The sequence below is a fragment of the Cherax quadricarinatus genome, chromosome 2 (genome assembly GCF_038502225.1).
Source record: "Cherax quadricarinatus isolate ZL_2023a chromosome 2, ASM3850222v1, whole genome shotgun sequence".
In the NCBI taxonomy this organism is placed as follows: Eukaryota; Metazoa; Arthropoda; class Malacostraca; order Decapoda; family Parastacidae; genus Cherax; species Cherax quadricarinatus.
Window position 1 is genome coordinate 80,707,091 of NC_091293.1, and position 17,341 is coordinate 80,724,431.

The 17,341-nt window shown below is 39.4% G+C and overlaps 1 protein-coding gene across 1 annotated transcript in view; it reads left to right on the forward strand.

Moving 5' to 3' along the window:
• Positions 1 to 17,341, forward strand: part of LOC128688410 (PAX3- and PAX7-binding protein 1) — a 198,569-nt gene that overhangs the window by 154,408 nt on the left and 26,820 nt on the right. Inside the window, exons 12-13 of the mRNA XM_053776269.2 lie at positions 492 to 688; positions 12,183 to 12,378. Of these exons, the coding sequence (XP_053632244.1) occupies positions 492 to 688; positions 12,183 to 12,378 (393 nt within the window). The remainder of the gene's footprint in view (positions 1 to 491; positions 689 to 12,182; positions 12,379 to 17,341) is intronic.

The window sequence follows — 17,341 nt, forward strand, 5'->3', positions numbered from 1 at the left end:
GGGTTTGGCATATTGGCAGTTTGGAGGGACATCTAAACTGTCATATCTGAGTGCCTCCACAAAGACAGTGATTATGTATGAATAATGGTGAAAGTGTTGAATGATGATGAAAAGTTTTTTCCTTCTTTTTGGGTTTTTTCTTTCTTCTTGGGTCACCCTGCCTCAGTGGGAAACAGCCGATGTGTTAAAAAAATACGTATGTATATACTATCTTTACATTTTGTGTTCATAATTATCTTCAGTTCTCTGAAGCAATTAGTCTCTTTTACCACATCTAACATGGAAAAATTCATGCAGGTTTGATATTTCATTTGATGTATGTTTTACATAATCCCATGAAACAAACCAACATATTTCTGTTTCTTCTTAAATGACCTACAGTATGTGTTAAATGGAAAATCAACGGAATAAACATTGAGACAGAAAAATTCACTGTGTTTGGGCAGATAAAGTAACCTAATATTTACTCTGCCTCCTTTTCTTTACCACAGACTTCAGATGTTACTTTGGAACCCACTGATGAGAGACAGTGATGGAATTGAAGTTGAGAGGATGAAATGGTTTAACCTCCTCCTCCTCTATGGTACCAGTGATAATACAGATGATGAACCTTCACGTTTAAAGATAGACCCAGATCGCAAGCTAATGTCACATCTTGTTGAAAGAGTTGTCTTGGTGAAATTAAAAGGTAGGAAATCTTCCCAAACAATTAATAATAATTTTTAATACATTGGCCATCTCCCACTAAGGTAAAAATAATAATAGTCAATTAATGCACATTCAAGAGATTTATATTGAATTTTTTTGAGCTTAACGTTTTATGCTGAATGTATAGTATACACAAGGTATACCTTAACTTTAATATAATAATAGTATACAGTGCCAACAAGTAGATAAGTAAGACATGTTTAACAGTCTGGTTTCTTTATTCCAAAACATTCCACCTACAAAGTAGGCTTCTTTGATGTGAGGTTTGGGGTTCAAAACATAGTGGGTGCATTTGGAGTAATACACAAGTGCTCTGCTTGGCATTTATTGGTAGACAGTGGGTCGTGTTGTCTGCCAGTGTATCCATCCAGCTTGGCTTCTACATCATAACTGAGCTATGCCCTGCAGCAAACCAGGGGTTTTGAACTGGAGGTCAGCATCATTGACCTTTCATTGTGACTCAAGCTAACTGTCTCAGTCTACAACGGTCTCAGCTTACATGCTTTATACATGCTATTGACATCTTCAGTCAAATACAGAGGTGACTAATATGTTCGAAAAGCACGAGGTGTTATCAAGAAGTTCCTGGACTGCCGCAGAAAAGAAATATACAGTGGTCCCTCGTTTAACGTCATTAATCCGTTCCTGGAAGTGCGACGATTATTGAAATAGACAATTTTTTAATCAATTTTCCCCATAAGAAATAATGTAAATACAATTAATCTGTTCCTGACACCCAGAAGTATTAAAAAAATTTTTTTACATGAAATATAGATGTAGTACATAATACAAGGGGACATGATGAATGAAACCTTAACAGCATAACACTTACTTTTATTGGCGATTCTTCTCAGTGTATGGAAGACTGGAGGAGGAGAGAGACTGGATTAGTTACTGTTTGGAAGGGGAATCCCCTTCCATCAACACCTTAGGTACCAAGTCCTTTTCTGGGGTTACTTCTTTTCTCTGTTTCTTAATGCCACTAGGACCAGCTTGAGAGTCACTGGAGTCCCATCTCGCAAAAAAAGTGTCCAGAGAGCTCTGTTTTTGGCGTCTCTTTAAAACTTCCCTAAAATGGGCCAAGACTCAATGGAAATATAAACACATATGCAGTTTAATGTGATCCTTTATTGACAACGTTTCACCCACACAGTGGGCTTTTTCAAGTCACAAACAGATCTACCTGGGGTGGAAGGTACGCGAGTATTTATAGTCAGGTTCAGAATGTTGAGGTCAGGTGGAGAATGCTGCATCTGATGATCTACCGAGTGGGGTTATAGAGTCTAGAATCTTGGGTAGCTTGGAAGGGAGATTGGATAAGTTTGTGAGCAGACCTTCTGCAGTGTTCTTCCGTTCCTATGTTCTTATGTGGGATAGCGATGAAGAAGTTTCCTGGCAGGTGGTTCAGCTATGTTATAGAAGCCATTGTTCTGGTTGAAATTGTTGGTTATAGAGATAAGCGATGATTCCAGGATTCTTCGGTATTGAGTGTCGTCTTCTCTGGTGATAAGTCTTGAGTTTCTTAGTTAATTAAATGGTTGTGTGAATTGCGGTGTTGTACACAGGCATTCCTTGTATCATCAGACCTGCTTGCGTATTGGTGTTCTGAAATACGTGTTTGGAGGTCTCGATTTTTCGCCCACGTATAATTTGCTGCAGTCATTACATGGAATTATGTATACCCCTGCAGATGATGGAAGCTTGTCCTGTCTATTACTGGTAATGTCCTTGATGGTTGTGGAAGTAGACACTTGGAATGAGGTATTGGAAAAGATGTTGGAAACATGTTTGGCAATGGAGTTGGTGGGGTGGACTATGTATCTCTTCTCGGCAGTGTCTTCTCTTGGTGTGTTGAAGATGTTTAATGCCCGCCGTCTGCAGTCTCTAATGAAGTGACAAAGACAGTGGAGTTTAGAAAATACTTGTTCAATTATAGTGCATTCTTCCTCAAGGAACTCATTGCTGCAGATTCTGAGTGCATGCAGGAAGAAGCCTATAATTACACCATGTTTAGTTTTGGTGTCGTGGTGAGAGTAGAAGTGGAGAAGATCGTTTTGGTTGGTGGGTTTTCAATAGACTTTAAAACGAAGTTCATGGTCAGCTTTGCAGAGAAGAACATCAAGGAAAGGAAGAGTGTTGTCGACTTCTTCTTCAAGTGTGAACTGGATTGAGGGCTCGACCTGGTTGAGTTCGTCTTGAAGAGCTTGAACGTTGAAGCGTCTGGGAGTTATGAGGAGAATGTCGTCAACATAACGGAGCCAGGTGACAGCCGAAGGAATAATGGTGGAGAAACGCTCGGCTTCCAGATGTTCCATGTATAAGTTCGCCAGGACGGCACTGAGTGGCGAACCCATGGGTAGTCCAAAAGTCTGCTGAAAGAGGTGATTTTCGAAAGAGAAACACGTAAAGCCGACACATAGTTGAACAAGGTCGATGAAATCGCTGGCTGGAATAGGAAGATCAAGTGAATCATCAATTTTCCTGCGCAGGAGATCGATGGCTTGTGTAGTAGGTACTTTGGTGAATAGGGAAGTTACGTCAAGGCTGGAAAGTTTCTTGTTCCTGATGTTGATGTTGCGAATGCAATTGAGAAGATCACCCGAGTGTTTGAGATGTGCTGGATTGATAGTGCCCAAGAGTTTGGAGAGGTGTTTTGCAAGAATTCCTGAGAGTTGGTGGGGAGCACTGCCTATTCCCGAAGATATGGGCCTCAATGGGATACCAGGCTTGTGAGTTTTTGGCAGGCTGTACATTCTGGCAGGTCTGGGGTTGCTGGGTATGGTGTGCAGAAGTTTCTTCCCTTGTTCTGAGTCTCTCAGAATGTGGCGAGCCCTTTGAAGAAAATTTTTTTTAAGGTTGTCCACTTGGTTAGTTGTGAGAGGTTTGTAGGTATCTGGGTCATTAAGTAGATAGAGCATTTTGTTCCTGTAATCCTGTAATCCTGTAATCAGGTCTGCTCACAAACTTATCCAATCTCCCTTCCAAGCTACCCAAGATTCTAGACTCTATAACCCCACATGGTAGATCATCAGATGCAGCATTCTCCACCTGACCTCAACATTCTGAACCTGACTATAAACACTCACGTGGCTTCCACCCCAGGTAGATCTGTTTGTGACTTGAAAAAGCCCACTGTGTGAGCGAAACGTTGTCAATAATGGATCACATTAAACTGCATATGTGTTTATATTTTCAACTGTACAAGTTGCTGATATGGCTTGCAACATCCTTCTCAGGGTGATGTTTCTCCATAAATCTTTCCATCCTACCCCACATTTCAAAAATCTCCTTAATTTCTGAAGAAGGCACCTTCTTCCATCTCTTTTCGTCCTCCTCCTCTGCAGCAAGATTCTGAGCTGCGATCTGTTGCTGTTCCTGCTGAAGCTCTTGCAGCTCCTCAGTGGTTAGCTCTTCGTTGTGGTCCTCCACCAACTCTTCCACATCCTCCAAACTCACATCCAACCCCATGGAACTCCCCAATACTACAATAGAGTTCACAACTGACATATGCTCATCAGGGTCAGCCACAAACCCTTCAAAATCCTTCTTGTGGACACAATCTTGCCACAATTTTCTCCAAGCAGAGTTCAAAGTCCTGGTAGTCACTCCCTCCCAAGCCTTACTTATAAAGCTTGTGCAATGGAGGATACTGAAGTGTTCTTTCCAAAACTCTCTTAGGGTCAAGTGAATGTCTTGAGGTCACATTAAAGCACCTTTGAAACATTGCTTTCATGTAGAGTTTTCTAAAGTTTGAAATAACCTGCTGGTTCATGGGCTGGAGGAGAGGAGTGGTATTCTGGGGCAAGAACTTTACTGTGATGAACCCTAACTCCTACAGAATTAGGTCATCCAAGTTTGGAGGATGAGCAGATGCATTGTCCATTACTAGGAGGCACTTGAGATCCAATTTCTTTTCCAGGAGGTAATTCTTCACATGGGTCAAACACTTCATTGAGCCACTCGACTAAAATTTCCCTCGTGACCCATGCCTTATTATTAGATCTCCAAAACACACAAAATTTACTCTTCATAACATTGTTTTTTTTTTTTTTTGAACACTCTGGGATTATCAGAATGGTACACTAGTAACGGCTTCACTTTGAAATCCCTACTAGCATTAGCACAGAACATGAGCATCAGCTTGTCTTTTATAGGCTTGTGCCCTGGCAGTCCCTTTTCCTCCTAAGTAATGTAGGTCTTCTTTGGCATTTTCTTCCAAAAGAAGCCTATTTCGTCACAATTGAACACTTGTTCAGGTTTCAGTCCTTCAGCCTCTATGTACTCCTTGAATTCACTTAGGAATTTTGTAGCTGCAATTTTGTCCGAACTGGTAGCCTCACCATGCCTTATCTCACTGTGTATGCCACTACGGTTCTTAAATCTCTCAAACCAACCTTTGCTGGCCTTAAATTCATAAATATCAGTACTCATTGCAGGCAATTTCTTTACCAGATCGTCATGCAACTGCCTAGCCTTTTCACAAATAATGGACATCATAAGACTATCTCCTGCTAATTGTTTCTCATTTATCCACACCAATAATAACTTCTCTACATCTTCAAGTACTGGTGATCTCATTTTTGTCAGCATATTTACCGCCTTTGCAACAACAGTTTCCTTTATTTTCTTTTTCTTGGCCACGATGGAAGATACGGTTGTATGGGATTTGTTATACATCCTGGCCTGTTCGGCCACACATACGCCACTTTCATGTCGTTCAATGATGTTTTTCTTAAATTCAGTCATATTTTTCACCTTCTTTACCAAAGGCTTGGCACTAGGAGCTTTCTTTGGAGCCATGGTAGCTTATTTAGTACTTGCAAGCACTAAAATGAATGGAATATTATGAAATATTTCTTATGAACACGTGAGGGGACCGTCACTCACTGGTAAACAATGGCACACTGACTGGGAAGGGAGGCTGAGTCAGCTCAGAGCCATGAGTATGCGTCAAGGACGAACGACGATTAGCGAGTCAACCGACCATTTACGAGCCAATGTTTGTACTAAAATAACGCGACGATTTCCGAAAAGGACGACTACCGAGCCCGACTATTATCGAGGAACCACTGTATAGGCTTACCTAATCACCTAGTTGAAGTTGTCACCCTTGAATTACAGGCAGGCCCCACTTCACAGCACTTCACTTTACACCGTAATTCTAATGTAGAGGTTTTCAATTATTCCATTTTTTCATTTATTCAGACTTCCAACAATAAATATATTCACCACTCACTATAAACTAAGAACAAAAATATTTTAAGGTAAGTAATGTATGTGCTGTATGTGCATTTTTTAGGGCTAGCTCTGTTGCTCATTTAATATATGATAGTGTAAACATGTTATCAGGTTTTTATATGCATTTTCAAGTGAAAAAAGGCTATGTATCACTTTACAGTGAGTTTTGCTTTACAACAGTAGCCCAGAACCTAACTTGCTGTATAAGCTGGGTCCTCCTGTACTCTCCTTGGCAGGATATAAACTAATCCCAGTGCCTTTGCCACTTTTCAAAACATTTCTGGAATTCTTCTTTCCTAATGAAGTCTAGTATAGTCTGCAACTCTGCTTAAATTGCAGACCATGCTAGATGCTTCTTGAGTCCCATTTTTACTTTTGGAAAGAGGAAGTCACGGGGTTGTTAGATCTGGAGAGTAGGGAGGGTGGGGGGATGACTGCCATGTTTTTGGTCAGAAAATGATGGTCTTTTTGGTCTTTAGTCAGCAAACAGGGCAAAAATTTCTCAGCCAATCGCCTCATGTTTAAATTTTCAGTCAAAATACTTTGACACAATCCATACAAAATTGCCATAGCACTTGAAATGTCCTGATTACTCTGATGACAATTTTCGTTATTGGCCTTCCTCACTTTTTCAATGTTGGCGTCTGATTTTTGACGTTAATGGACGACCACTGCATGCATCATCCTCATCTGGTGTTCGTCCTAGTTTGAATCAAGAAACATTCAAAACACTGTGTCCATCTCATTGCTTGGTCACCAAATGCTTGCTGAATAATTTTCTGAGTTTAGATGTTTTACTGAGTTTGAAACTGAATTTCACACACTTTGCTATTCTTTCTGTTAAAGATTCCATTCTGTGACATAAAAAATTGCAACAATGCAATAACATCACAACAAAAAATGCCTCTCTAACCTCACCAGAATGACTGATTGCACTGAAACTTGCTATGTTACTTCACTTAACATTCAAAGTTTCCAGATATCCTTCACATGACTATGCTAAGTTAAAAGGTTCAAGAGAAGCAATTAAAATGCTGGGAGCAAGGGGCTAGCAATCTTTTCACCTGTATAAATTATAGCCACTTCTCACTTAATTACTGAGTTAAACATAACGTAAGAATGGAGGAACACTGCAGAAGGCTTGCTGGCCCATACACGACAGGTCCTTATCAAAACCACCACTACCAAAAGCTACCCAAGAATAACTTCAATCCGTTACTTCTGGTTCTTACTTGGTTCAGTATTCTCAGTGTTTTATTAATACCACCTATGTTTATCCCATCATCCACTTATACACTTCAGTGACATCTCTCCTCATTCTATGTCTCTCCAGAGAGCGAAGATTCAAGGCTCTGTGTCTGTCTTCATATGGGAGATTCCTTATACAGTTAATCATTTTAGTCATTCTTCTCTGTATGTTCTCCAATGAATCTATATCCATCCTGTAGTAAGGAGACCAAAACTGAGCAGCATAATCCAAATTAGGCCTCACTAGTAATGTATAGAACTGTAAAATAACTTTTGGACTTCTGTTACTTCTACTTGTTGAAATAAATCCTAGCAGTCTGTTAGCCTCATTGCGCACGCTTCAGCACTGTTGTCTTGGTTTTAGATTTCTGCTTACTATGACTCCCAAGTCTTTTTCACATTCTGTATGATCAAGCTCTACTTCACCTGGTTTATAACTTCAGTGGTTATTTTCTTTCCCAAGGATTAGGACTTTACACTTGTCCACATAGGACTACTGTTGCCACTTTTCAGACGAAGACATTAATTTGTCCAAATCCTCCTGGAGTTCACTGGTATCCTCCTCAGAATGAATCATACGCCCTATTTTTGAATCATCAGCAAATTTGCTCATGCCACTTGTAATTTCTTCATCAAAGTCATTAATGTAAATTATGAGCAACAATGGGCCTTAAACTGATCCTTGTGGAATACCACTAGTGACTAATTCCCATTCAGATTTGACTCCATTAATGAATTCTCTCTGTTTTCTATTGGTAAGCCATGCCTCTCGTGAACCCATGCTGAGATTCATTAATCAAATTATGCTCTTCAAGGTGACTTCTAATAATATTAGCTATAACCAATTCTAATAATTTGCCTACTATAGGCATCAGGCTTATTGGACAGTAATTTGATGGAATGGACTTATCCCCTGATTTGAATATAGGAACTACATTAGCTATCTTCCACATCTCTGGCACAGCACCAGTTAGGCTGGACGAATTAAACATGCTCGTTAATGGCTGACCAAGTTCCATCTTGCATTCTTTAAGTTCCCTGGAAAACAACTCTTCGGGTCCCAAGGACATATTTTGTTTCAGTTTATCTATCTCCTTGATAACCGTGGCCCTTGTGACAGTAATATTAGTTAATTTGAATTCTTCTGGAACTGTTTAATTGTTAATATCAGGAAGTGAATAATTGTTAATCAGGAACTGAATAATTGTTAATATCAGTGGGGGGTTTGAAGAGAGTTGAAATAGTTTTAAAAATATATTATTAGAATCTTCTTCTCTTTTTTAGTAATTGTATACAGGAGAAGGGGTTACTAGCCCATTGCTCCCGGCATTTTAGTCGCCTCACACGACACGCATGGCTTACGGAGGAAAGATTCTTTTCCACTTCCCCATGGACAATAGAAGAAATAAAAAAGAACAAGAGCTATTTAGAAAAAGGAGAAAAACCTAGATGTATGTATATATATATATGCATGTGCGTGTCTGTGAAGTGTGACCAAAGTGTAAGTAGGAGTAGCAAGATATCCCTGTTATCTTAGCGTGTTTATGAGACAGAAAAAGAAACCAGCAATCCTACCATCATGCAAAACAGTTACAGGTTCTTGTTTCACAGTCATCTGGCAGGACGGTAGTACTTCCCTGGGTGGTTGCTGTCTACCAACCTAGAGGGTGGGTGCAGGAGGAAAGAGGAGTGATTGGTGAAATGTTGATGTAAAGGTTGTGATAAAAGAGAAAAAGTTAGCTTATGAGAGGTTTTTACAAAGCAGAAGTGTTATAAGAAGAGTAGAGTATATGGAGAGTAAAAGAAAGGTGAAGAGAGTGGTGAGAGAGTGCAAAAGGAGAGCAGATGATAGAGTGGGAGAAGCACTGTCAAGAAATTTTAATGAAAATAAGAAAAAATTTTGGAGTGAGCTAAACAAGTTAAGAAAGCCTAGGGAACAAATGGATTTGTCAGTTAAAAACAGAGTAGGGGAGTTAGTAGATGGGGAGAGGGAAGTTTTGGTTAGATGGCGAGAATATTTTGAAGAACTTTTAAATGTCGCTGAAGAAATGGAGGCAGTAATTTCATGCACTGGACAGGGAGGTATACCATCTTTTAGGAGTTAAGAAGAACAGGATGTGAGTGTGGGGGAGGTGAGTTAGGCATTACATAGAATGAAAGGGGGTAAAGCAGCTGGAACTGACGGGATCATGACAGAAATGTTAAAAGCAGGGGGGAATATAGTGTTGGAGTGGTTGGTATTTTTGTTTAATAAATGTATGAAAGAGGGGAAAGTACCTAGAGATTGGCAGAGAGCATGTATAGTCCCTTTATATAAAGGGAAGGGGGACAAAAGAGATTGTAAAAATTGTAGAGGAATAAGTTTACTGAGTATACCAGGAAAAGGGTACGGTAGGGTTATAATTGAAAGAATTAGAGGTTAGACAGAATGCAGGATTGTGGATGAGCAAGGAGGCTTCAGAGTGGGTAGGGGATGTGTAGATCAAGTGTTTACATTGAAGCATATATGTGAACAGTATTTAGATAAAGGTAGGGAAGTTTTTATTGCATTTATGGATTTAGAAAAGGCATATGATAGTGGATAGGGGAGCAATGTGGCAGATGTTGCAAGTATGTATATGAAATAGGTGGTAAGTTACTAAATGCTGTAAAGATTTTTTATAAGGATAGTGAGGCTCAGGTTAGGGTGTGTAGAAGAGAGGGAGAATACTTCCCGGTAAAAGTGGGTCTTAGACAGGGATATGTAATATCACCATGGTTGTTTAATATATTCATAGATGGGGTTGTAAAAGAAGTAAATGCTTGGGTGTTCGGGAGAGGGGTGGGATTAAATTATGGGGAATCAAATACAAAATGGGAATTGACACAGTTGATTTTTGCTGATGATACTGTGCTTATGGGAGATTCTAAAGAAAAATTGCGAAGGTTAGTGGATGAGTCTGGGAGTGCGTGTAAAGGTAGAAAGTTGAAAGTGAACATAGAAAAGAGTAAGGTGATGAGGGTATCAAATGATTTAGATAAAGAAAAATTGGATATCAAATTGGGGAGGAGGAGTATGGAAGAAGTGAATGTTTTCAGATATATACTTGGGAGTTGACGTGTTGGCGGATGGATTTATGAAGGATGAGGTTAATCATAGAATTGATGAGGGAAAAAAGGTAAGTGGTGCATTGAGGTATATATGGAGACAAAAAACATTATCTATGGAGGCAAAGAAGGGAATGTATGAAAGTATAGTAGTACCAACACTCTTATATGAGTGTGAAGCTTGGGCTGTGAATGCTGCAGCGAGGAGGCGGTTGGAGGCAGTGGAGATGTCCTGTCTAAGGGCAATGTGTGATGTAAATATTATGCAGAAAATTCGGAGTGTGGAAATTAGAAGGTGTGGAGTTAATAAAAGTATTAGTCAGAGGGCTGAAGAGGGGTTGTTGAGGTGGTTTGGTCATTTAGAGAGAATGGATCAAAGTAGAATGACATGGAGAGCATTTAAATCTGTAGGAGAAGGAAGGCGGGGTAGGGGTCATCCTCGGAAAGGTTGGAAGGAAGGGGTAAGGGAGGTTTTGTGGGCAAGGGGCTTGGACTTGCAGCAGGCATGCGTGAGCGTGTTCGATAGGAGTGAATGGAGATGAATGGTATTTGGGACCTGACGATCTGTTGGAGTGTGAGCAGGGTAATATTTAGTGAAGGGTTTCAGGGAAACCGGTTATTTTTATATAGCCAGACTTGAGTCCTGGAAACGGGAAGTACAATGCCTGCACTCTAAAGGAGGGGTTCGGGATATTGACAGTTTGGAGGGATATGTTGTTTATCTTTATATGTACTGTATATGCTTCTAAGCTGTTGTGTTCTGAGCACCTCTGCACCATTGATTATGTGTGAGTGATGTGAAAGAGTTGAATGATGATGAAAGCATTTTCTTTTTGGGGATTTTCTTTCTTTTTGGGTCACCCTGCCTCGGTGGGAGACAGCTGACTTGTTAAAAAAAAAAATCAGGAACTGAATACAGGTACCATCCAGCTTATGACCGAGCTTGGTATAACTTGTCCAGTCTTTGGACGAAGACCTACTTAGACCAGTGGATGATTACTATGACGTCATCTCCTCCTGTTTCGCCTTACCTGACTACAGTATATAAGCTACTGCTATGGCCCTGTGCTGTACTTTCTACAAGATTGTTGGACTGAACACATCAACTACAGGCTGAGGGACTGATTACTTCAAACTCCTCCTCTCCTTTTACCTTCCTACTTTGTATAAGACTGATGAAGCCACTGTGTGGCGAAACGTTTCTTCAGTAAAGATTCCCATATATTGATTAAGTGTCCCAGTTCTTCAAAATCTTATCTCTTATCTCTTTTTCAAGTCACCCTGCCTTGGTGGGAGTGGGGCCAGTGTGTTAAAAAAAATGAATGGGACTCTGTTAACAGTATGCCTCTTCACTTAGAATAAATGCTAGGAAGCAGGTCTTCAAGTTGAGCCTGAGAGTCACATGCCACCTTCAATTTAGCGAACACTTTAATACAACTTATTTACTTTGCCCAGCACTCATTTGCAGTACAAATTTGTCTCCTGATGTGTGTGTGACCTTAACCCTTAAACTGTCCAAACGTAGATCTACGTTTTTTCAACATTTGAAAGTATGTAAAAAAACGTAGATCTTTTTTTTTTTTTTTTTTTAAATTTGAAAATGTGTAAAAAAAAACTTTGATATACTTTTTTTTTTTTTTTAAAATATGTAAAATAAAAAACGAAGATCTACTTTTGGAGCACTACGAATGTGAACATAAATCTGTTTGGACAGTTTAAGGGTTAAAGTGAACTTTGGTTAATTAAGCTTTCATAAAGTGGGTACTGCCTGTCCAGCCCTTTCCTCATTATTGTGTTTTGTTTCTCCTTAAATTGTTGGATCTAAGTGATTACAGTAAAGATATATTATTCTCTGTTTTATCTACATATTCAGAGTAAGGTCAGCTGCTTTTTCTTTCCAGAAATCATTGGATGTTGGTGGGATCCTTTGTCTCATGTACAGACAGTGAGACTAGTCAATATGGTAAGACATTATGCTGAGGCCTACCCTAGTTTAGGGCCAAGTTCCAAGCCCTTGAAGGATCTCACTCATGCCATCATCGCTAAGATTAGAGATGCAATAGATAATGATATCTTCATCCCAATGTTTCCTAAAAAGTAAGTACTTTGTTTAACTTCTGAATTTATGTCATTGATATAGCTGTTGATCTTTAAGACTGACAAGATATGTAATTCTCTAACATTTAAGAATAAATCTTAGGTTTTTCTTAAATGCCTTAGCGAGATCAAGCAGTAAGATAGACCTGTCATATCCTCTTTCAGTTAAAAGGTTAAAAAAAAAAGAGGTTTATCTACAATGCATGTTGAACTACATGCAGTACTTGTCCATTGACATTTGTGATGTTGGACCTAAAGATTTAAATTTATTTCTAGGATAAATGTGTAAAATATGCATATGCGTACAGTATGTACATTGTTCTTCTGTCAACAAACCAGCTGCATCCCACAGAAGCAGGGTGACCCAAAAAGAAAAACAAAAGTTTCTCTTTTTAACTTTAGTAATGTATACAGGAGAAGAGGTTACTAGCCCCTTGCTCCCATCGTGTTTGTCGCCTCGTATGACACTCATGGCTTATGGAGGAAGAATTCTGTTCCACTTTCCCATGGAGAGTATGTACATATCTAGCACATTATTGAAGATGAAACTAGTACACCATTTTTTGTTATACAGTAGAGTCAAAAATGAGAAGTCTTGATCAATGAAGCCATTAGCCATTACATTTATAAAACTAAGGAAAAATCTCACTGGAAAAATCCCTAGACAAAAAAATACAAATAAAGTAAAAAAAAATAGTGCTTACTAATACTGTTGTCTTTTTTTTTTATTCTGTAAAGTATCATGAGAGCTCATTGTTCACTAGGATCCCTAAGTCTTCTGGGTTCTGATGGGCAGTCTAAAAGTAGATTCAATTGTCTGTGGGTTTCTGAAGGAAGATCATATTATATTTGCATTAAAGGAGCATAAAATTTGAGTAAACACGCCATAGATTTTTTCAGCATTCCTGCTATGCGAATGGGTATCCAGATGTAGTGGCCATCAATCAAATTAGGGTATTGAACTAGTATATGGGATGTAGTGGCAGTTGAGTGCTGTTGTAAGTGTTGCCAGCCAGTCTTGAGTCTGCCCATCTTGAGCTGTTATTAACCCTTAAACTCTCCAAACGTAGATGTACGTTTGCACCGCTAGCGCTCCAAACATAGATCTACATTTTATTTTTCCTGCCTCCAAATTTGGCATGATTAGGCTGAGATGCCTGGCAAGTATAGAATGGGTGTTAACACTCAGTGTGTGCAGTATTAAAAAAAATCCTGGACCACTTAGTACCTTGTGGGAGCACCAGTAAAGTTGAGCACTATATAGAGCAAATAGCATAGCAAACACCAAGGATTCACTGATGTCATGTCATATTAACACTCCTCTTGTAAGAGGAAAGTTATGGATGTGGCAACAAGTGATAGAGGAAATATGATAAACCTCTATAATAACATCTGTGTAACATCCTTTTATTTTTGATACCACTGGCTGTCTATCTCTGTCTGTATATCTGTCTATATCTCTGTCACATGTACACATAAGTACAGTTATTATACATAGTGTAAATTACCTAGGATAACCCAAAAATTCCAGGCAAAGTGCTATACAGTGCTTGTAGATAGGAGACATAATATCCATGACTGGTAACTCAGTGGCAAGTAATACGCATTTTCACTTCATCAGGAATCAGACGTGACTACTGCATCCTGTGTAATACCTGTTGGTTTATGAGCCGCTCTCTAAGACTGAGAGAGAAGCAGACAGAAACACACACACATTCAGATAGAAAGACCAAGACACACAGGCAGACAGAACGACACACACACACACGCATGCGCGCGCACGCACACACACACACACACACACACACACACACACACACACACACACACACACACACACACACACACACACACACACACACACACACACACGTACGTAGACAGAAAGACCGAAACACACAAGCAGACAGAAAGACCGACACACACAGGTAGACAGAAAGACCGAGACACACAGGCAGACAGAAAGACCGAGACACATAAGCAGACAGAAAGACCGAGATACACAGGCAGACAGAAAGACACACACACACAGGCAGACAGAAAGACGGACAATCACACACACAGACAGAAAGACGGACAATCACACACACAGACAGAAAGACAGAGACACACAGGCAGACTGAGAGAGAGAGAAACAAGCAGACAGAAAGATAAGCATAGATAGACACAGACAAACAGATAGACAAACTGACATACGTTTGGTGTAACAGTGTAAACAAATAAAGCCTGGGTTCCCTGCAGCAGGGCACTATCATTGTCTCACTCCTTACCCTGTCAGCAGTTTAGCGACACTTGTCATAAACACCATGCTTCAAGAAGATTCATATATACTCCAGCATGTCTAAAACATTTCTGAGACCTATAAATACTTTGTATATATTTGTAGACAATAGTAAATGACCAAGGCCGGTAAAAATGTACACCTACTGGTCTGATTGTGACTATTTGAGTACTATTTCAGTACCTAATATTAGTGTCAGAACAAAGATTGGCTATGAAATCACAAGAACTATTATAAATTGTAATTATCAGAACATAAAAATTATATAAATTAAAATAAAAACAAGAAAAACAGATATATCAACAACACTTCTGCAAGCGGTAGGACTCCAAGTTGCTGTCAGGTGAGCATCCAGCACCAACTTTGCCATCTTATATCTCGGTAAGTACTAGTCCTAATTTTCTTTTTTTGTCTTATAACACACAGAAAATTGCCATCTTTAATTAAAAAAAAAAAAGATTTTTGTATTTTTCAAAATATTTGGAGCGCTGGCAGTGAAAACGTAGATCAACATTTGGACAGTTTAAGGGTTAAATTGATGTTCTCCATTGGGAAGATTATTTTATGAATCCAGGTGTAACAGTGATACAGTGTTTCACATTAGAAATTATTTAATGTTGTAAAAAATAATAATGTTCTTAGTTTTGAGGGTGGCCAATCAGATTATGATGTAGTTTTCAGCTGGTTAAGTAGAAGAAGAGAATAAGAAGTACATATTATTATCAGTAGTTAACAACTTATAAAATCAAGGGGTGTCTAATGTGTAAATAATAATAGAGGTGTCCAGTGTTTTATGATATAGATGCATTCCTGGCCACTTATTTTTTTTTTTTTTTTTTTAACATGTCACTTGTCTCCCATTGAGGCAGGGTGACCCAAAAAGAAAGAAAATTCCCCCCATAAAATACTTTCATCATCATCATTCAACACTTTCACCTCACTCATACATAATCACTCTTTGCAGAGGCACTCTGATACGACAGTTTAAAAGTCAACCTCGAAACTGCCAATATCCCAGACCCCTCCTTTAAAGTGCAGGCATTGTACTTCCCATTTCTAGGACTCAAGTCCGGCTAACCGGTTTCCCTGATTTTTTTTTTCAACAAGTCGGCCATCTCCCACCGAGGCAGGGTGACACAAAAATAAAGAAAATCCCCGAAAAGAAAATACTTTCATCATCATTCAACACTTTCACCTCACTCATACATAATCACTGTTTTTGTAGAGGTGGCCAGATACAACAGTTTAGAAGCATACACATAAAGATATATAACATATCCCTCCAAACTGCCAATATCCCAAACCCCTCCTTTAAAGTGCAGGCATTGTACTTCCCCTTTCCAGTACTCAAGTCCGGCTATATAAAAATAACTGGTTTCCCTGAATCCCTTCACAAAATATTACCCTGCTCACACTCCAACAGCTCGTCAGGTTCCAAAAACCATTCGTCTCCATTCACTCCTATCAAGTACACTCACATATGCTTGCTGGAAGTCCAAGCCCCTTGCCCACAAAACCTTCACCCCCTCCCTCCAACCTTTCCTAGGACAACCCCTACCCTGCCTTCCTTACACTATAAATTTATACGCTCTCCAAGTTATTAAACTTTGTTCTATCCTCTCTAAATGACCATACCACTTCAACAACCCGTCTTCAGCCCTCTGACTAATACTTTTAGTAACTCCACACCTCCTAATTTCCACACACTGTATTCTCTGCATAATATTTATGCCACACATTGCAGTTAGACAGGACATCTCCACTGCCTCCAACAGCCTACTCGCTGCAGCATTTGCAACCCAAGCTTCACACCCATATAAGAGTGATGGTACCATTGTACTTTCGTACATTCCCTTCTTTGCCTCCATAGATAACGTTTTCTGTCTCCACAGACATCTCAGCCCACCACTCACATTTTTTCCTTCATCAATTCTATGGTTAACCTCATCCGTCATAAACCCATCTGCTGACAAGTCAACTCCCAAATATTTGAAAATGTTCACTTCTTCCATACTCCCTCTCTCCAATGTGATATCCAATTTTTCTTTATCTAAATCATTTGATACCCTCATTACCTTACTCTTATCTATGTTCACTTTCAACTTTCTACACTATCCTACTAAATACTCTTTACAACATTTAGTAACTTACTACCTATTCCATTTACCTGCAACATCTGCCACATTGCTTCCCTATCCACCCTATCATATGCCTTTTCTAAATCCATAAATGCAATGAAAACTTCCCTACCTTTATCTAAATACTGTTCACATATATGCTTCAATGTAAACACTTGATCCACACATCTCCTACCCACTCTAAAGCCTCCTTGCTCATCTGCAATCCTACTCTGTCTTACCTCTAATTCTTTCAATAATAACCCTATCATACACTTTACTTGGTATATTGAATACACTTATTCCCCTGTAATTTTTACAGTCTCTTTTGTCCCCCTTCCCTTTATATGAAGGAACTATACATACACTCTGCCAGTCCCTAGGTACCTTCCCCTCTCTCATACATTTATTAAACAAAAATACCAACCACTCCAACACTATATCCTACCCCTGCTTTTAACATTTCTGTCATGATCCCATCAGTTCCAACTGCTTTACCCCCTTTCATTCCACGTAATGCCTCACGCACCACCTCCACACTCACATCCTGCTCTTCTTCCCTCCT